General features: G+C 45.7%; 1 protein-coding gene across 7 annotated transcripts in view; it reads left to right on the top strand.

Moving 5' to 3' along the window:
• eea1 (early endosome antigen 1) overlaps nucleotides 1–16,213 on the top strand; it is a 96,852-nt gene that overhangs the window by 39,396 nt on the left and 41,243 nt on the right. For 6 of the 7 annotated variants that reach the window (XM_033039425.1, XM_033039424.1, XM_033039423.1 and 3 more), the window contains 8 exons: nucleotides 1,292–1,331; nucleotides 1,451–1,564; nucleotides 2,413–2,534; nucleotides 4,934–5,089; nucleotides 8,598–8,612; nucleotides 12,864–12,980; nucleotides 14,665–15,003; nucleotides 15,146–15,295. In XM_033039425.1, coding sequence (XP_032895316.1) covers nucleotides 1,292–1,331; nucleotides 1,451–1,564; nucleotides 2,413–2,534; nucleotides 4,934–5,089; nucleotides 8,598–8,612; nucleotides 12,864–12,980; nucleotides 14,665–15,003; nucleotides 15,146–15,295 — 1,053 coding nt within the window. The remainder of the gene's footprint in view (nucleotides 1–1,291; nucleotides 1,332–1,450; nucleotides 1,565–2,412; nucleotides 2,535–4,933; nucleotides 5,090–8,597; nucleotides 8,613–12,863; nucleotides 12,981–14,664; nucleotides 15,004–15,145; nucleotides 15,296–16,213) is intronic. The other variant, XM_033039421.1, reaches the window with a different exon arrangement.

The raw sequence follows: 16,213 nt of genomic DNA on the forward strand, positions 1-16,213 counted from the left end.
CCCAGGTCACATCACTGAGGATGTGTCCCAGCGCATCTAGAAGATGTATATTTTGCACACTTCATAAATGTGATATTTCAGTTATTTTATTTTAATTACTTTGCAAACATTTCTAAACACCTGTTTTCACTTTTGTATTATGGGGTATTGTGTGTAGATTGATGATAAAAAAAAAAGAATTGAATCCATTTTAGAATAAGGCTGTAACATAACAAAATGTGGAAAAAGTGAAGGCACTGTGCATCTAGAAGTAAAATAATTTAAAATAATTACAATGCTTATGGAATATAGATCACATGCAGGCAGAGGAGATTAGTTGTAGTGTTAGTGTGCGGGGATCGCTGGTTGGCGCAGACTCGGTGGGCCGAAGGGCCTGTATCCGCGCTGTACCCCTAAACTGGAACTAACTCCTATACAGTAGAAGCTTCAGCATTTTTCACACATTTTACTTTAAACTTTGGAGATACAGCACGGAAACAGGCCCTTCGGCCCACTGAGTCCGCGCTGACCAGCGATCACCATACACTAGCAATACCCTACACACTAGGGCCAATTTACAGATGCTAATTAATCTAACAACCTGTACGTCTTTGAAGAGTGGGAGGGATTCGGAGCACCCGGAGGAAATCCACGCAGTCACAGGGAGAATGCACAAACTCTGTACAGCCAGCACCCATAGTCAGGATCGAACCCAGGAGTCTGGCGCTGTAAGGCAGCAACTCTACCGCTGTGTCACTGTGCTGCCCTACTTTCATACTTTAAATCTGACCGGCATATTGATGTGAAATAAATTTCAGTTGTTAGTATTTAATATTACTAACTTAAAGCACTAATCCAGATAGCAAGTACCTGTACTACCCATGTAGGAATCCAGTTATACCTATTGCATTTCTGATTATTGACTAAAATTGAGTAATGGATGTGACGTTTGGCCCTATAATTTCACCATCTCAATATTTCTATTTACACAATGCACGCACATCAACGTTTAGCCACCTATACATTTGTTTGTTAAGGTAATGGCAGAGTGTGGGCGTTTTCTTTTAATCACTAGAACTGCCGCTTGATCGAACGACAGAAGATGTTTACTCAGTAAAAATTCACGAGAAATGATTGTGTAACTGGGTGTGTGTTTTCTACTAAAGTTAGTGTGTGGGTAAAATGTCACCCATGGCTAATTAGTGGCTTCTTTCAGAGAACATTTGTCCAAAGCCACAACCAGCCTCACTCTTCAGAGTATTCATGTCATTAAATATTTAATATAGTTAAACTCATTTTCATTTCTTTTTAGGCATCCCAGTCGGCTGGAGCAACGTCTCCGATTCCCCCAGGTAACGTCTCTTTAAAACATGCCGGCCGTTCTCTAATAGAATGAGATGAACATCCAGAGCAGGAGGCCTGAAACAGAATTAACCGTTGAAATGGTGGTATTTTCTTCCTGCTCCTTTAGAGATTTCACACCTGCAGAGCCGATTGGAAGACTCACAGGCAGAGAACATGAAAATCACACAGATGAAAGACTTGCTCGAGCAAAAAGCTGCCACGTTTGCAGCGGAATTAGTCGGTGAGTGTGAGCTCCCTTCCTCTGGAAATAAATTTCAGATTAGACAAGTTGAGACCTCTCGGTGCTTTAGTTAATGACGTCCCTGTGAAGTTCATTTTCTGTGGTGTCGGTAGTTAAGCCGCAGCTAATTTGCTTTTGATGAAGATACAAAAGCCTCCTTGTGACCCACGATGCTTTTTCTCAACTTTACATCTCTTATATCCACCCAGGTGGATGGAGGGAAGCACGGTTTAAACTTTCTTTCACCTGAGAGACTTTGCCTTTGTGAATGCAGTACCCTCTTGGTGCTGGTTTGAGGCTTTGGGTTGGGTCTGTTATCAGGCAACTGAACCATCCTACCAACAAAACCCGTCTGAAGAAGGGTTGCCTATTTCCTTCGCTCCATAGATGCTGCTGCACCCGCTGAGTTTCTCCAGCACTTTTGTCTACATCCTACCAACAACTAGAGAGCAGTCCTGGGCTACTATCTACCTTATTGGAGACCCTCGGACTATCTTTGATTGGACTTTATCTTGCACTAAGCGTTATTCACATTATTCCCCTTATCATGTATCTGTACACTGTGGATGACTCAGTTGTAATCTGCTGACTGGTTAGCACGCAGCAAAAGCTTTTCACTGTACCTCAGTACACGTGACAATAAACTAAACTCAAATAAACTTGAATCCACAGTCCCTGACTCAAAGGTGAGAACAATGCTTCTCATTGAGTCACCGTTGACTTCTGAAGGGCAGCACTGATATTTAAAAAAATCTTCCTTTTTGGTAACAAACAGACATTCTATATGAGATTCAAAATTCATAATATTAGTGGCATTTCTATTCACAATATTCATATTTTTCCAACAGATATGAAAGCAAAATTTGATGATGAGAAAACCCACCGGGACCATGCAGAGATGACTCTGAAATCTTTAAAGGAGGAGCTGGAAAAGGAGAAGGGCATGGCTGAAGAACTCCAAAGTGAACTGGTATGCAAGGTTTCTCTCAACAAATGATGTTCCATAGAAAATAGGTGCAGGAGTAGGCCATTCGGCCCTTCGAGCCATTCAATATGATCATGGCTGATCATCCAGAATCAGTACCCTGTTCCTGCTTTCCCCCCATCTCCCTTGATTCCATTAGCACTAAGAGTTATATCTCTTTTGAAAACATCCAGTGAATTGGCCTCCACTACCTTCTGCGAGAATTCCATAGATTCACAACTATCTGGCTGAAAAAGCTTTTCCTCATCTCAGTCCAAAAGGGCCTACCCCCTTATTTTTAATCTGTGACCCCCCCCTGGTTCTGGACTTCCCCCAACATCGGGAAAAATGTTCCTGCATCTAACCTGTCCAACCCCTTAAGAATTTTAAATGTTTCTTTAAGATACCCTCTCATCCTTCTAAATTCCATTGAATATAAGTCCAGTCGATACGTTCTTTCATTATATGTCAGTCCCAACAATGAAATAACCCTTGGGGAGTTTGATCCTCTCCCACAGTGTGACTTGACCTTTTCTGAGAGCATTCAGGATTAGCCTAGTACTCGACTTTCATGCTCAACCTCCTTGTTGCCACCTTCTCCTGCATGTCACCTCCATGTGCCCAGCATTACTGTCTTTCACGGGGAAAGATATATCAGGGTCAAAGCAAATGAACCCCAAATGATTGTGGGAAGTGGACAGCAACAAAGATCTGGAATTGGTAAAGGAGAGCAACAAAGGAAATTTGAAAAAAGGGTTTTCACCAGAAATGACTCCTATTCCTTTTGTCCAGAGATGCTGCCTGACCCGCTGAGTTACCCCAGCATTTTGAGCCCATCTAAAGATCTTTAGTAGGTGATTTTAAGTCTGGGATAATATCTGTTTGAAGAAGGGTCTTGGCCCGAAATGTTGCCTATCCATATTCCCCACAGACGCTGCCTGACCCGCTGAGTTTCTCCAGCATTGTCCCTAATTTTGAATCATTGCGCAGTCTTGAAGAAATGAATGACACGTTGGGGTCATTCAGCCCGTCGTGTTTTACTGATTCAAAAAGAGCTACTTACTCTAATTCCACCTTCCACCGCCAGTTCTGAGTAGCCACAGCCTCTCAGTGCTCCGATTTTCTTCCACACTCCAAAGATGTACAGATTTATAGGTTAATTGGCTTTGAAAAGTTGTAAAAATTGTCCCCAGTGTTAGTGTGTGTGGTTTGCTGGTCGGCGCGGACTCGGTGGGCTGAAGGGCCTGTTTCCGCGCCGTATCTCCAAAGTAAAGATATCTTCCCGCGTTCCAGAGTTTCCACTACGCCAACAAATTTTGTGTCAGCTGCAAACTTCACCATGACTCCTGCATTAATGTCTAAATCGTTACTGTATGTAACTAAGAAACAACAGGCTGAGTGCCAAACATCGTGGAGCACCGTGATCAATACTCTTCTGGTTACAATAACTGTGGTCATCCATTGCCCTCTGATTCTGGCCACCGAGGCAGCTTTGGGTCCACTTTGCCCACTCCGGGTGGTTCCCAAGCAGCTTGTTCTCATGATGCATGATTGGCTTACTTGACATTTTAGAGGCAGTTAAGAGCGAACGTGGGTCTGGGATTATGCAGCCAGACTGGGTGAGGGAGACTGATTCCCACCCACTGATTTGTAATTATAATTTGGTTGGTTTGGTGCTACAGGTCCACCACCCATGTTCTGGCACCCTTGCTTTCAGAGCCCTTCTGGATAATCTGTTTTGCAGAACCAAGAAAGGGTGGTGGAATACTGACCCACAGAGTCGCCCGTGGAAGTGGGCGATGGGAACAGATCTGCCAGCACTGGCCAGGCCAGAGTTCCAGAGTCCCAGCCGCAGGGGCCACGGATGTCCCATGAGGTCGAGATCGGCCGCCTCACTAGGCCGAGGCGCCACATGTTCGGGGGACTCCCGTGGGGGGATTTCAAGTGCGTTCTCGTGTGTTTGTTCGGATTAAATAGCTGATGGATGTGTACTATTTTATTTTTAAATATTTAATATACTTAATACATTTAAATTAGTGGTTGGTAGTTTAGCTACAGTGACACTATCAGAAGTAAATTGGACATCCCAAGAACGTCTGCTACAAAACATAGGCTTTATGACCCACAAAATCCATTCTTTGGCCTGGTAGTTGTGAATCCTAGAGTACTTTTTGTACTATTGAAGTAGGAAATCATATTGTGTAGGAAGGAACTGCAGGTGCTGGTTAACACCGAAGATAGACACAAAATGCTGGAGTAACTCAGTGGGACAGGCAGCATCTCCGGAGACCTGAACCATCACCCATTCCTTCTATCGAGAGATGCTGCCTGCCTTGCTGAGTTACTCCAGGAGATCACATTGTAGCTCCCATTGGAAGCCTAATTGTGGCTGTATTGGATCACAGCTGCAGCGGCCTGGAATTGAGGATGTGATGGTTCTGAAGAAGGAACTGGTGCAAGTCCAGACCCTGATGGATAAGATGAGCCTGGAAAAAGAGAAACGATCGGATAACCTGAAGGATGAAAATGAGCGACTGAAGGTGGAGTTTGGGGCAGCAGAGGTAAGATCACGGGCATTCCCCTAACATAGCCACGTCTCCTGATTTGGTGCAGTCCAATGGTGAATAATCACCAGTGCAAGGAAGCTGTTGGAAATACAGATGGTTCAATGGTGCTTTAAATGCCACATATGCAACAGCACAGTGAAATATTTTTTGCATATATTACACATGTAGGCGCCGCCATTTGTTAGTGCCATTTCCAGAGTCCGGTCTGCCGCACGCTCGATGTACTGGTGCAGTTCCCGCGAACCGACTTCCCTCTCCTCTTCTCGCCCGGCCATTTTTGTGTCTCGGGGGCGCCTCCAGCAGTTGACATTCAAGGCGCTGGAGGCGTTACCCTGGTTCACCCTCCTACCAGCTCTTGCTCCTCGCATCTGACGTCTCCAGCATCCCCGTCCTGGTCCCGCGGAGCGCCGAGCCTTTGTGTGGGTCCCGCAGTCCGATAAGCCTTTGTTCGCTGACCCACCGTCCAACTGGGTCTTCCGCACAGGCAATAATACTACAATACAATAGTTGTATTCCTGACAAACTGTATTACAAAATCAATTGTGTTCTGGGGGAAAAGGAGTTAGCTGGAGAAATTCAGACTTGCAATAACAAACTTACTTTTCTCAAGATTTCCAAAAATAAAGGTGTGTTACCTTTGTTACTACCACCCAAGAATTCTAAAGGCTGCGCTGCATGCAACATTGTTAATAGAGCATCAATGCAGAAGTGTCAGTAGAAACATTTGCTGGTCAATTTCAATGGTACCCGCGGTGAAACTAACATCTGTGTTCCTCGGATGCGGTGCAGTCTGTGGAAACTAATTTTTTGCATAGACTTTTTTTTCCCCCCAAGGCAACTGTTTTTCCCGTCTAGTCAATTTCCAAAGGTTCTCTGGTTCCCGATCAATTCAGCCTACTACCTTTCTCTTTCCCTGTGGATCAGCGATTTCATTAGAGCAACACTTCAGTGAGTGCACAACACATCATTACAGCTCGCAATGTAATGAAATGGGTTACCTCGAGACATAGATCTGGCTTGGGGCCGGCAAGAACTAAGGGAGTCCCGGTGTGGGGCCGCTTGCAGTCACATGTGGCGGCAGGCCTAGTTCACTGCTCTAAGAAGATGACTGTTTTAAGCACCAGAAACATGGTGACTCTTTGTGTACTGCCCAGTGAGGTCTCCTGTATGATTTTACCGGATTATATGCAGAATATAATAATTTCACTATATCTAGGTACATGTGACAATAAAGTATAATTGAATTAATTAAATATACAATGAATTGTCAGTTACACTAGGTAACCAGACCATTCGAGTGTGTTGTGCAACCTTAGTAGTACAAGCACGCAGGCTGTGAGTCTCGTAGAGAAGCATAAAGGGCCTGTCCCACTTGGGCATCGTTTGCCAGTCACGCAGGTGGCGCGCGAGGATTTTGAGAATCCCAAAATCCTGGGGCACCGTGCTTCACTGCCTACGCCACCACGCCTCACTACGCGCCATGCGCAACATGCACACGGCACGACGATTGTGTCGTGACTCGTAAATGATGACGTGTAAATGACGCCCGAGTGGGACAGGCCCTTTATTTATTTTGCTCGTCCATCAGTTGTAATGAGTGGCACGTGTCTGTCTCTGTCTGTCTGCGTTTTCATTGTGGCTGGGCACTTTAATTCAACGTGTCAGGCAAGAATCCTTTGTAACTGGGCACCTTAGCCAATATTGCCGGCTACTGATTTAAAGATTTCTCATACGCTGTTATGACACAGAAGGAGACCATATGGCTCAAACGATCGGTGCTAGCTCAGAACATTCCCATAATTTCCTCACTTATTAGAAACATAGAAAATAGGTGCAGGAGTAGGCCATTCGGCCCTTCGAGCCTGCACTGCCATTCAATATGATCATGGCTGATCATTCAACTCAGTATCCTGTACCTGCCTTCTCTCCATACCAAGTTGTTGGTTTGACCTCTCTTCTCTCATAGATCATAGAACAGCAGAGCACAGGAACAGGCCCTTCGGTCCACAGAATCCATGCTGAACGTGATGTCAAAAACTAATCTCCTCTACTTGAGCCGTACAGTGTGGAAACAGGCCCTTCGGCTCAACTTGCCCACACCGACCAACATATCCCATCTACACTAATCCCACCTGCTGCGTTTGGCCCATATCCCTCTAAACCTGTCCTATCCATCTACCCGTCTCATTGTTTCTTAAATGTTGCAATAGTCCATGCCTTAACGACCTCCTCTGGCAGCTCGTTCCGTACACCCATCACCCTTTGTGTGGAAAAAGTTAACCCTCGGATTTCTATTGTCTTTTCCCCTTTACTTTAAACCCATGTCATCTGGTTCTCAATTCCCCTACAGTGGGAAGAGACACTGTGTGTGTACCTGGTCTATTCCTCTCATGATTTAATACACCTCTATAAGATCACCCATTACATTGATCCATCTCCCTGTATTCCCTGCATATCCATGTGTCTATTTCAAACCAACTTACAAGCTACTATCGTAGAAGCCACCTCCCCCACTGCTGGCAGTGCGTCCCAGGCTCCCACCAATCTTTGTGTCAAAATAAAAACTCACCCTGCACATCTCCTTTCAACTTTGCCCCTCTGACCGTAAATCCATGCCCTCTAGTCTTGGACATTTTGACCCTGGGGGATAAAGTCTCTGATTCTCTATCCGATCAAAGCTTCCGGAGGAAACAACCCAAGTTTACCTCGTCTCTCCTTGTAGCTAATACCCTGCAATCCGGACAGCATTCTGGTTAAACCCTTTCTTCACCCTCTCCAAAGCCTCCACATACTTCCTGTAATGGGGACAAGAAACTGCACACAATCATATTGTCCATTTGCTCCCCCTGATTCTACTGTCTCTCTGTGTGCCCTAAGGGGACATTTCCATTAGTCATTGTACCAATAGATAACTCTTTGGGAACACAAGATGGAATTGGGGGCAGCCCCTCTAGTCACAGGAAGAACATGCAAACTATACAGGCAGCACCCAATTGAACCTAGTGTTTAAGAAGGAACTGCAGATGCTGGAAAATCGAAGGTACACAAAAATGCTGGAGAAACTCAGCGGGTGCAGCAGCATCTATGGAGCTGAAGAAGGGTCTGAAGAATGGTCTGAAGAAGGGTTTCGGCCCGAAATGTTGCCTATTTACTTCGCTCCATAGATGCTGCTGCACCCGCTGAGTCTCTCCAGCATTTTTGTGTACCCCCAATTGAACCTATATTGTTGGAACTGCATTAGCAGCGTTAGCTACAATTGCCATTGCCCCCGCAGTGTGTTTGTTACCTGGCAGTCGGTGCCCTGGTGTTGCTGTCCCGACTCCTGCCTGACACGTTTCCTTCTTTCCAGTTTCTATTATTCACATAAATATGAGTAGACTATGGGCTTAATTATTGAAGCTTCATCCAAGTAATTTTGTGTTTGTAAAGTGATGCTTAATTTCTTTCCATCTTCCATGCTGCCATCTTTCACTTTGTTTTTCCCGTTGCTTCCCATCTGGAGAATCTTGCATTTGAGGTAAATCTTCACGCTACTCTTCTTGATCAAAGCCTTCTGTGATATTCAAAACCACTGCTGCATATTTGTGTAAAGTTCACTAGTTTCCAGAGGGTTGTTGCTTCTTCACAGTTAATCTGTTTACAGTTTCCATCACTTCATAAAAGCAATGGGGTATTCTATCATTCCCTGGTAACAATCATTGCCGTTGAGGCCACAGATTATTTAATATCAGCATGAGGCTAGTGGTAATGCTGTTGTGAGATGCCAGTTCCTCCGAGTTTCTGTTTTTAAGAGTCTGTGATGTTCTGTCACCTGACGCTAGTAAGCTTGATGCCCAGTGAAGTGATCAGTCATGGATATATTGTGACTGGAACATTTCTCAGTGCTCTGGTGAACGGGTGCCTGCTAAGATGCCCTGGTCTAAAGCCTGGGCTCCATAAACTTAAAGTTAATTAATTATTTTTCATTTAAATTTTCAAAGCACTGAGCTGCCGAGTGTCAAATCTTAGGTAGACAAAAGTGCTGGAGAAACTCAGCGGATGCGGCAGCATCTATGGAGCGAAGGAAATAGGCAACGTTTCGGGGCCGAAACCCTTCAAATTTTGTTAAAAGTAGGTCAAATCTTGTTTAGTTTTGACGTGCAGCGTGGAAACAGGCCCTTTGGCCCACTGAGTCGACCATTGATCACCTGCTCACACTAGTTCTGTGTTATCCCATTTTCTCATTCACCCCTTACACTCTGGGGATATTATACAGTGATCAATTGACCTAAAAACCTGCACGTCTTTTGGGATGTGGGAGGAAACCGAAACACAAGGGAAAAATCCCAAAAGAGAACGGGCAAACTCCACACAGACAGCACCCGAGGTCAGGATCGAACCTGGGTCTCTAGCACTGTGAGGCAGCAGCTGTACTAGCTGTGGCACTGTGCTGCCCTAAATGTCAAGATTTAATGACCATATTTAATGGCTAATACCTAGTCTGTAATTTGGATTGGGTGCCGACCTAAGATACATGATCCTGTAATTGTAGATCTTAGAGGCACAGCATGGAAAAGGCTCTTCAGTCCACTGAGTCCACTTCGACCATCGATCACCCGTTCACTAGTTCTATCTTATCCTAGATTCACATCCTACACACAAGGGGCAATAATCAGAAGCCAGTTAATCTGCACATCTTTGGAGTGTGGGAGGAAACCAGAGACCCCGGGGAAAACCCACGCAGGTCATGGGGAGAACATGCAAACTCAGACAGTTTGTACGGACAGCAGTCGTAGTCAGGATCGAACCTGGGCAGCAACTCTACCGCTGTGCCATTGTGCTGTCCTAAATGTCAAGATTTAATAGGTACACAAAAATGCTGGAGAAACTCAGCGGGTGCAGCAGCATCTATGGAGCGAAGGAAATAGGCAAAGTTTCGGGCCTAAACCCTTCTTCAGACTCTTAAACACGTCAAGATGTTAAACAGCGGCAATAGTGCCAATGTGAAGTCTACACAAGCGGTATGTCGGTGAACATAAAATGTTGCACAAACATTAAACACCCACTGAGTTACTCCAGCTTTTTATGTCTATCTTAGGTGGAATCAAATATGATCACTAAGTATAAGAGGCATTTAAACAGGACTTGAATAAGCAAAGCATATAAACATAGAAACATAGAAAATAGGTGCAGGAGTAGGCCCTTCGAGCCTGCACCGCATAAAGTATGCTCCTTATGAATGGAGATGGGTTTAGCATAGATGGGCAAATTGGTCGGCATGGATTGGTGGGTCAAAGGTACTGTTTGATTCTGACTATATTTCCTCTGTGAAGTAAGGTAGAGTTGCTGCCTTACAGCACTTACCTCCCACGTACAGGTTTGTAGATTAATTGGCTTGATATAATTTTTTTAATTGTCCCTAGTGCGTGTAGGATGGTGTTGATGTGCGGGGATCGCTGGTTGGAGCGGACTCGGTGGGCGAAGGGCCTGTTTCCACGCTGCATCTTTAAACTAAACTAAGAGGTCCATCCTGACCCAACCTCTGCACGAGCAGAGTTCTCATTTTAAGTTTATGCTACATCCATTCTGGCCTTCCCAATGGAGGATATACTGAATACTGAAGAAAATCTGTTAAATTATCTTTGACAACTTCAGTTTAATTAGATCACTCCTTAATCCTCCGTACAAAGCCCATGGAGGTTGTCCTCATGATCAGCGAATCAGCTTGATTACAGCAAACAAGGTGTCTTTGTGTCGAGCATGGCCGGAACTGCAGTAGGATTACTGGGCAGATTCTGCTTCTGTGCTGCAGGGGTGAATATTTAAAACGGTGTTCAATGTGGATTGACTAATGACGCCAGGAGATGAGAAGAATCTTTCATTTATATAATGCACAAGGCCAGGCAGGTATAGCTAGTGACAATATGATGACGATCCGATCTGTTTAATTAGTGTTGCCTGAGGAACAAGTACTAGTCAGGCACTGCGGGAGCAATCCTCTATTTCTTTCTTTCCTTGGGCGGCACGGTGGCGCAATGGTAGAGTTGCTGCCTGACAGCGTCAGAGAGCCGGGTTCAATCCTGACTCTGGGTGCTGTCTGTACGCCGTTTGTACATTCTCCCTGTGACCTGCATGGGTTTTATCCAGGATTTCCAGTTTCCTCCCGCACTCTAAAGACCTATAGGTTTGTAGGTTGATTAGCTTGGTATAATTGTGTAAATTGTCCCTAGTGTGAGCAGGATAGCAGGGATCGATGGTCTGCATGGACTCGGTGAGCCGAAGGACCTGTTTCCACGCTGTATCTCTGAACTAAACTAAACATCCACTTGAGGAGACACTATCCAAGCAAAGGAAGGGAATTGTGATGCAGCAGAAAAGACCACAGGATGATTTTATAAATGTTTTTCTTAACTAAAGATGCTGATAAAATGGTTACGGGAAAGCTAAATTCATATCATTTGAAAGATAGTGGCAAAGGAGTCACTAGGAGAGTAGGGAGAGTTCGGAGGAAGCCCTAAATATAGAGAGGAATTGAGAGGTGGAGCGCTAGATGAAGCACTAATTGCAGATTGTGCATCAGTTGGATGAATATCTGAGGTTGAACCAAGGTAGTGGGGGTTATCATTGGGTTGATCCAGCAAAGAGTCGGTGCTGATACCATCATCTCAATGATCTTGTGAGTGTTCCGAGCTCCGTCCAATTTTAATGAAGCAAAGGATATTAGAAGATGGGTCTGCACCTGAAACGTCACCTATTCCTTTTCTCCAGATGTGCTGCCTGACCCGCTGAGTTACTCCAGTTTTTTGTGTCTATCTTAGGAGTCTGATGTGCTGATGTCCCTTAATTTCTCATGAGTTTTAATTGAGGCAATTAATGCTTTTCAATACTGGAATTGTCCAAAAAAGTAAAAGTACGTCGGCAATTTAGAAATTGTGTTTAATTTCAAAATAACAGTTGTGTTGTCCTGGTTTGTGAGGTTTAATTCTGATGGCAAATTAGCTGTGTTTGCATTCCCTTTTAATATGGAAGATTGGGACATGATTTAAAGTAGTAAACGGTGGCACAGTGGTAGAGTTGCTGCCTCGCAGCACTTGCAGCGCCGGACACCCGGGCTCGATCCCGACTACGGGTGCTGTCTGTACGGAGTTTGTACGTTCTCCCCGTGACCTGCGTGGGTTTTCTGCGAGATCTTCGGTTTCCTCCCACACTCAAGATTTACAGATTTGTAGGTTAATTGGCTTGGTATAGACGTGTCATTCTAATGCCTAGTGCGTGTAGTATAGTGTTAGTGTGCGGGGATCGCTGGTCGATGCGGACTTGGTGGCCCGAAGGGCCTGTTTCCGCGCTGTATAATCTAAAAAAAAATGTTGAGGAACTGTCGTTGATGGTTTGTCATTGAGGGGAGCCGGGGCGATGGCAGGAGATCGGCTGGAGATGGGTGGTGCAATTCTGCAAGTGGGCATGACTATGAAACTGAGGCCAGACCACACTCGAGGGCGAAGGCAGGAAGCATTTCTTTGTGCACAGGGCGGTGAAAATCTGGAGCTCTGTACGATGTAGGGAGATGTTTAAAAGTATCTGAGCTTGGACTGAGGAATCTGTTGGGTAAGAATTGCAAGAGCAGGGTATGTGGATGAAGTTATGGAGCAGACCACACCGTCACAATTGAACACCTTACTGCTTGGTTCGTTGAAAAATGTAACTTTTTTTGTTCACATTCTAATTTAATGTTTCGCTTTGCCTTTTGCAAAACTCTGGGCTGTAACTCACGCCTGTTTTTGGATTCAAGGCTTCCATGGTGGAGTTGAAGGCGGAGCATGCCAAAATTCTTCAGGAAAATGCCAGGCGTTGTGAGGAGATTCAGACGATCCAGAAGGAGTGTGACACAATGAAGCAGCAAAACCAGGTGTGTGAAACCCTGGCTGCAGAAGCAACCGGGGCTTGTTACTTGTAAACATAATATAACCTGATAAAGTGCTCTTCCCGAGACACAAGTTACTGCAGAATTGTGGACACGACCAAGTGCATCACGTAAATCAGCGCCTCTATCCTTCCCACCACCCTCCCACTCACCCACCACCATCATCAACTCCATCTACACCAGCAGAGCAGCCAACATCATCAAGAAACACTCACGTCCCCCGGTTGTTTTCTGTTCTCCGCTCTCATGTCAGCAAGAAAATACAAAAGCTTGAAAGTGCCTATCACCAGAATCAACAACAGCTTCTGTGTAGTTATCAGACTCTTGACTGAGCTCGCATGTAAGGATGAATCCCTCATCTTCCAATCTACCATGTTTTGGCACATGTGCTTTTTTTATCTGCACTTTTTCTGTAGTCATAACCCTATATTCTGAACTCCATTAATTTTCTCTTTCACACTACCTGTTGTACTTGTATGTTATAATTTCTCTGCATGGTATGTTTAGTTTTGTTTAAGAGATACAGCGACCAGCGATCACCCCGTACAATAGCACTATCCTATACACGAGGGAGAAGTTACGATTTTTACCGAAGCCATTAACCCTGTACGCCTTTGCAGTATGGGAGGAAACTGCGCCCGGGGAAAATACCCGCGGTCACAGGGAGAACGTACAGACAGTACCCTTAGTCAGGATTGAACCCAGGTCTTTGGCGATGTAAAGCAGCAACTCTACCGCTGCGCCACTGTGCAAAACACACGTGAGAACATGTATCTCAATACACGTGACAATAATCAATAATAAACCAATTATGGTGGGAGTATTCAGCCCCTCACACTCACACGGCCATTCGATAAAACTGCGACCAATCTATTACCTTAGTGCCACCTTCCTGGAATGACCACATGTCCCCCGATTCAGTTATGATCCAAGTACCTATAAATACATCACTCATCAAATACGCTTTGTGTATCGGGCTGCACGGTGGCGTACTTCTCCTGTCACTCTCTCCAGTCGGCCTCTTCCCCCCCCCCCCCCCCCCCTCCTCCTCGTCCCCCCCCCTCCACCGGAGTCACCAACACACTTCACCTTGGAAGCGACGGCAGGTGAGAGGAGAAGGAGCTCCACTGTAACTATGCCTGGAATGAAATGACACAACATGCTTGTGAAACTCAGCTGACTGAATCAGTCTGAGGAAGGGTCCTGATGTCACCTATCCATGTTCTCCAGAGATCCTGACCCACTGAATTACTCCAGCACTTTGTGCCCGTTTATGCATTAATCATCTTCTGCAGCCATCAGCAGTAATGGACACCACTCCCTCTGCTCTGGTCTATTTACAGTAAACCCTCGTTACAACGGACCATGGCAGAGGGAGTGGTGTCCATTATTGCCAATGACTGCAGATCTGTGGATACAAAACAATGAATTCTTTAAATTCAGATTTTCAAGCTTTTAAAAACAATATCTGTAGTGAAGAAGGGTCTTGACCTGAAACATCACCCATTCCTTCTATCCAGAGATACTACCTGTCCCGCTGAGTTACTCCAGCATTTTGTGTCTATCTTCTGTGCTACCAACCCTGTGGTGTCACTATTACACTGCCTTGCCCAGGTGGATTTTGTGTTAAACATTGTACCTTACTGAAACATGTATTGCGTCATTTTAGAAACTCTCTGACAATCTATCCAAGAAAGGAGTTGGATTGCAGGAGCTGCAAGATCGTCTGAACGACGAGGTGCTGAGTAAGAAGGGTTTGCAGACCTCACTGCAGGAGAAGGAGCTGGATCTCAAGCAGGTGCAGATGAAGCTATCTTCCGCCGAGGTCCTGATGCACAGAGTGCACTCGGAGCTGAGCCAGAGCAGCGATTCTGGCCACAAGCTGAAGGGAGAGCTGTCTGACATGGAGAACAAGTATCACCATCTCCGGGCTGAGTTCAAACAGACCCAGCAGCAGAGAGAGGAGAAGGAGCAGCAGGGTGGTCAACTGCAGAGCGAGATCAATCAGGTGAGCCCAGGAAATGCACAGACACAAGTGCCGGGTCTCTGGCGCTGTAACGCAGCAACTCTACCGCTGTGCCAAGGGGAATGTCGAGGCGTGTCGGGATTGCTGTACTTCAGATTGTTCATAACAGTTGTTCTTTCAATAGCTCCACGCAAAGCTTCTGGAGACGGAGCGGCAGCTTGGGGAGGTACAGGGCCGGTTGAAAGAGCAGAGGCAACTGTCCGGCGAGAAGTTGAAGGACAAGGAACAGCAAGTGGCTGACCTGCAGCTCAAACTCTCTCGCACCGAGGAGCAGGTAAGACATAGATGTGGATGGTCTTTTGCATGGAGTCAGTGAGAGATGAGCGTGAAGTCTACCAAATCCACGCCAACCATTACTACACATCCTGCATTCATCCTATTTCTTCCCTGCACATTGCCATCAACTACCCCCCAGATTCCACCACTCAACCACACACTCGGGACAATTTGCAGCAACCACTGAACCTACCAACCTGCACATCTTTGGAGCAATTCCCAGGAAAATTCCCCGGCTGTCACAGCAAAATCGTGCACACTCCACACAGACAGCACCCAAGGTCAGGATTGAACCCAGGTCTCTGGCGCTGTGAAACAGCAGCTCCACTTGCTGCTCCACTGTGCTGCCTGCGTTTTCCTTCATTTCATTAGGCCACCTGACCGTGATTAGTGTGTAGGGAGGAACAGCAGATTGCTGGTTTGTACGGAAAGTCGGCACAGAATGCTGGAGTAATTCAGTGGGTCAGGCAGCATCTCTGGAGAAAGGAGGTAGGTGACATTTCAGTCTGAAGAAGGGTTTTGTCCCGATCGTCACGTATTCCTTTTCGCCAGAAATGCTGCCTGACCCGCTGAGCAACTCCAGCTTTTTGTGTCTAACCATGAATGGGATTCGTCACAGGTCGTTCACTTTGCCTGAGGTGATACAGAGTTGATGTTATCAGCACCGTGGCTCACAATGAACGGGGAAGCCGTGGAGTCAGGTTTGTGGAGTGACATCTGGAAAAGGGTGTCATCCCTGACTCATGGACGACATTACTCTGTTTGTCACAAACGGCACACCCATCTCTGCTCACGGTCCAGCAACATCTCAGATTTTAACGCCCAATTTTAGCGTTCAACCCTTTTTACGACTTTGACTGCAATCAGTTTGTAAGCTCCTTGGGTTTTACCATTTATTGGAGGGCTGGAAGGTGAA

This window comes from Amblyraja radiata, chromosome 21, assembly GCF_010909765.2.
Source record: "Amblyraja radiata isolate CabotCenter1 chromosome 21, sAmbRad1.1.pri, whole genome shotgun sequence".
NCBI classification, from domain to species: domain Eukaryota; kingdom Metazoa; phylum Chordata; class Chondrichthyes; order Rajiformes; family Rajidae; genus Amblyraja; species Amblyraja radiata.